Here is a 2347-nt window from a genome sequence, read left to right on the forward strand (position 1 = left end):
GATTACAATCTTTCAGCTCAAAACTTTACTCTTGTATTGTTGTTTCCTTGTTCTTTCCACTATTTCACCTGATTTCCCTCAAACTTCGAATGTCATAAGAGGAGATATTGTTCCGTCTCACAAACGAGAAGTGAAATGAACGAGCATAATTAGTCCCTGAGAGAGCGACACGTCACACTTACTCCTCTAATTGTTTCATAATATTAATTATACGTCTCCTGCTGCTGGCTTTTCAACTCGAGGCGTTGTTGTGGGTTTTCTTTCTTCCATTTCATCCATAATTCATCAAACACACAGACCTGAACTGATTTCTTGACATAAAATATTGTTATTGACCGATTCCTGCGTGCGGCTTCACCTTGGCAGCGGGTTTTCTGGGCTCTGCTGGGGGATTTGTTTTCAGTCTAGTTCATGATTGTTGGCCAGACTCTATTGTTCATCTATCTAAATGATTAACTACACAGGAGAGAACTCAGAAGTGTAGCGTCACGAAACACCGTCTGATGTAGCTTCTTAGCATAGAATGCTCTGCCATACGGTAGGCAAACCGAACACAATCATCATAACGACATTCAAAGGGAAATAACCATATACTGGGTTAGAGGCCGGACCAGAAGGGGGCATTACCTCAGGACTCTTGCGGTTCTGCATGATTTGTTTATCCGAGTCCTTGCTGGCAAAGTATCTGGTACATCCTCGGTTCAGGTACTGCAGGAGAGAAAAATCGACATTTCAACACAGTTAATATTTTGATAAACTTAATTCCCTCGTGGCGCCAAACCTACTGGGGGCGAGCGTATTGATTTTCATAATCGAAAAGATTCACTCTGTTGTCTTCCAGTACGGCTACACAGCTGACTGGTGGTGAATCGCATGCAGTAATTGCCTCTGTTGATGTGGGCGTCACCTCAGGGACTTGATATGATGATAAACATCTAAAAAGAACAGCTTGAGCTGCTTGTTGTTCTGTTAAGTGTTGTTTTGTAGAGCATGTAGAGGAAAAAAAAAAGAGGCTGAGGTTAATACCTTTCTGCTCTCTGACTCTGCCCCCGCTGAGCTGGTAATTGCATCCGAAAGCGGCTGAATTCAATTGTGAAATACTTTTACTGGGGATTTTGATTTCACTTGGGAAGAGTTTTAGATTTGTGTAAAGATGCTGGAAATGAGCACATGTGACACCTAGTGGGCGTCCACAGAACTGCCAACCAAAAATGTTTTCTGCTCTCGATATCACAACTCTTCAGTTTCAGTTCTGATGGGAATGAGGAAACTAAAATGACCTTAATTTCATCTTGTCACAGTAAAATAAATGTCCCTGCAGGCCCTGGAGTCTGAACACTGACCCTAAAGCTGTCCGGAGAGTCCAGGTGTAGTTTCTTCTTCAGGTCCTCGGACGCCCCGGCACACAGCCTGTAGAAGATGTGGTAGTTCCTCTCGTCGTTGCTTTGCATGCAAATCCTCGACTTCTCCAACAGGTAGTGGGACACGAATCCGCCTACGACTGCATTCTGGTGGCAGTAGAGAAAAATCAGTCATTAAATGCAGAATGGTTCCTGAAACACGATTAGTAAAACTAAGCATAAGCAGTCTTCATCCTTTACCTTGACATTAAAATGGATTTCTACAAACTTCCCAAAGCGACTGCTGTTGTTGTTCCGGACTGTTTTTGCATTTCCAAAGGCCTCCAGAAGGGGATTCGCTGAGGGATGAAAACAGGAAACTCAGGATCACTCAGTCTCCAAACACTTCAGACTGATGACTTTTCATTGTGTTCCTGTAGTACCTTCTACAATCCTCTCATCGATATCTTGACCGCTTCCGTACGTTGTGGTCAGATATCTGCAGGACGGGATGAGATGACAGCTTAGAACACATTTCACGGCTGACATAGCTCAACACGTACCGCAGCAGCTTTCCCTTGCAAAGCAGCTGTGGTTACTCGGTACACAGCATCGATAACACACACTCCACATTCACTTCACCTCATGTTTGACCTGTGTCTCTCTGAAAACAGTGTTATGACGAGTAGGAGATGGGAGAAAAATTATTAAGTTTGGATTTGTGACTTGTAAGCACAGGTTGACAGCAGAAGTCCTGTAAACAGATTAGACCATCTCTGCTTGTTTAACGGCAGATTGCATCAGGAGTAATGTTGTAGTGTCACCACAGTGCATGTAATGGTGTACGGACTTCATAACATATGATCCCAGCACTGTCGGTTCATAGCCACGGCGCTCCAGGTTCAGGTCTCTGGTCGGCCGAAGCCCTTCGCTGTGGAATTTGCATGTTTTCCTTGTACCTGTGTGCGGGTTTTCTCCAGGTGCTCCGGCTTCCTCCCACAGGCAAA

The 2347-nt window shown here is 44.4% G+C and overlaps 1 protein-coding gene across 1 annotated transcript in view; it reads right to left on the reverse strand.

Moving 5' to 3' along the window:
* The window catches only part of myo6b (myosin VIb), a 38317-nt gene that overhangs the window by 28192 nt on the left and 7778 nt on the right, over positions 1-2347 (reverse strand). Inside the window, exons 6-9 of the mRNA XM_008280007.1 lie at positions 1784-1863; positions 1602-1699; positions 1344-1508; positions 628-708 (exon numbers count right to left, since the gene is read on the reverse strand). Coding sequence (XP_008278229.1) covers positions 628-708; positions 1344-1508; positions 1602-1699; positions 1784-1863 — 424 coding nt within the window. The remainder of the gene's footprint in view (positions 1-627; positions 709-1343; positions 1509-1601; positions 1700-1783; positions 1864-2347) is intronic.

The sequence above is a fragment of the Stegastes partitus genome, unplaced genomic scaffold (assembly GCF_000690725.1).
Source record: "Stegastes partitus isolate 25-593 unplaced genomic scaffold, Stegastes_partitus-1.0.2 Scaffold178, whole genome shotgun sequence".
In the NCBI taxonomy this organism is placed as follows: Eukaryota; Metazoa; Chordata; class Actinopteri; family Pomacentridae; genus Stegastes; species Stegastes partitus.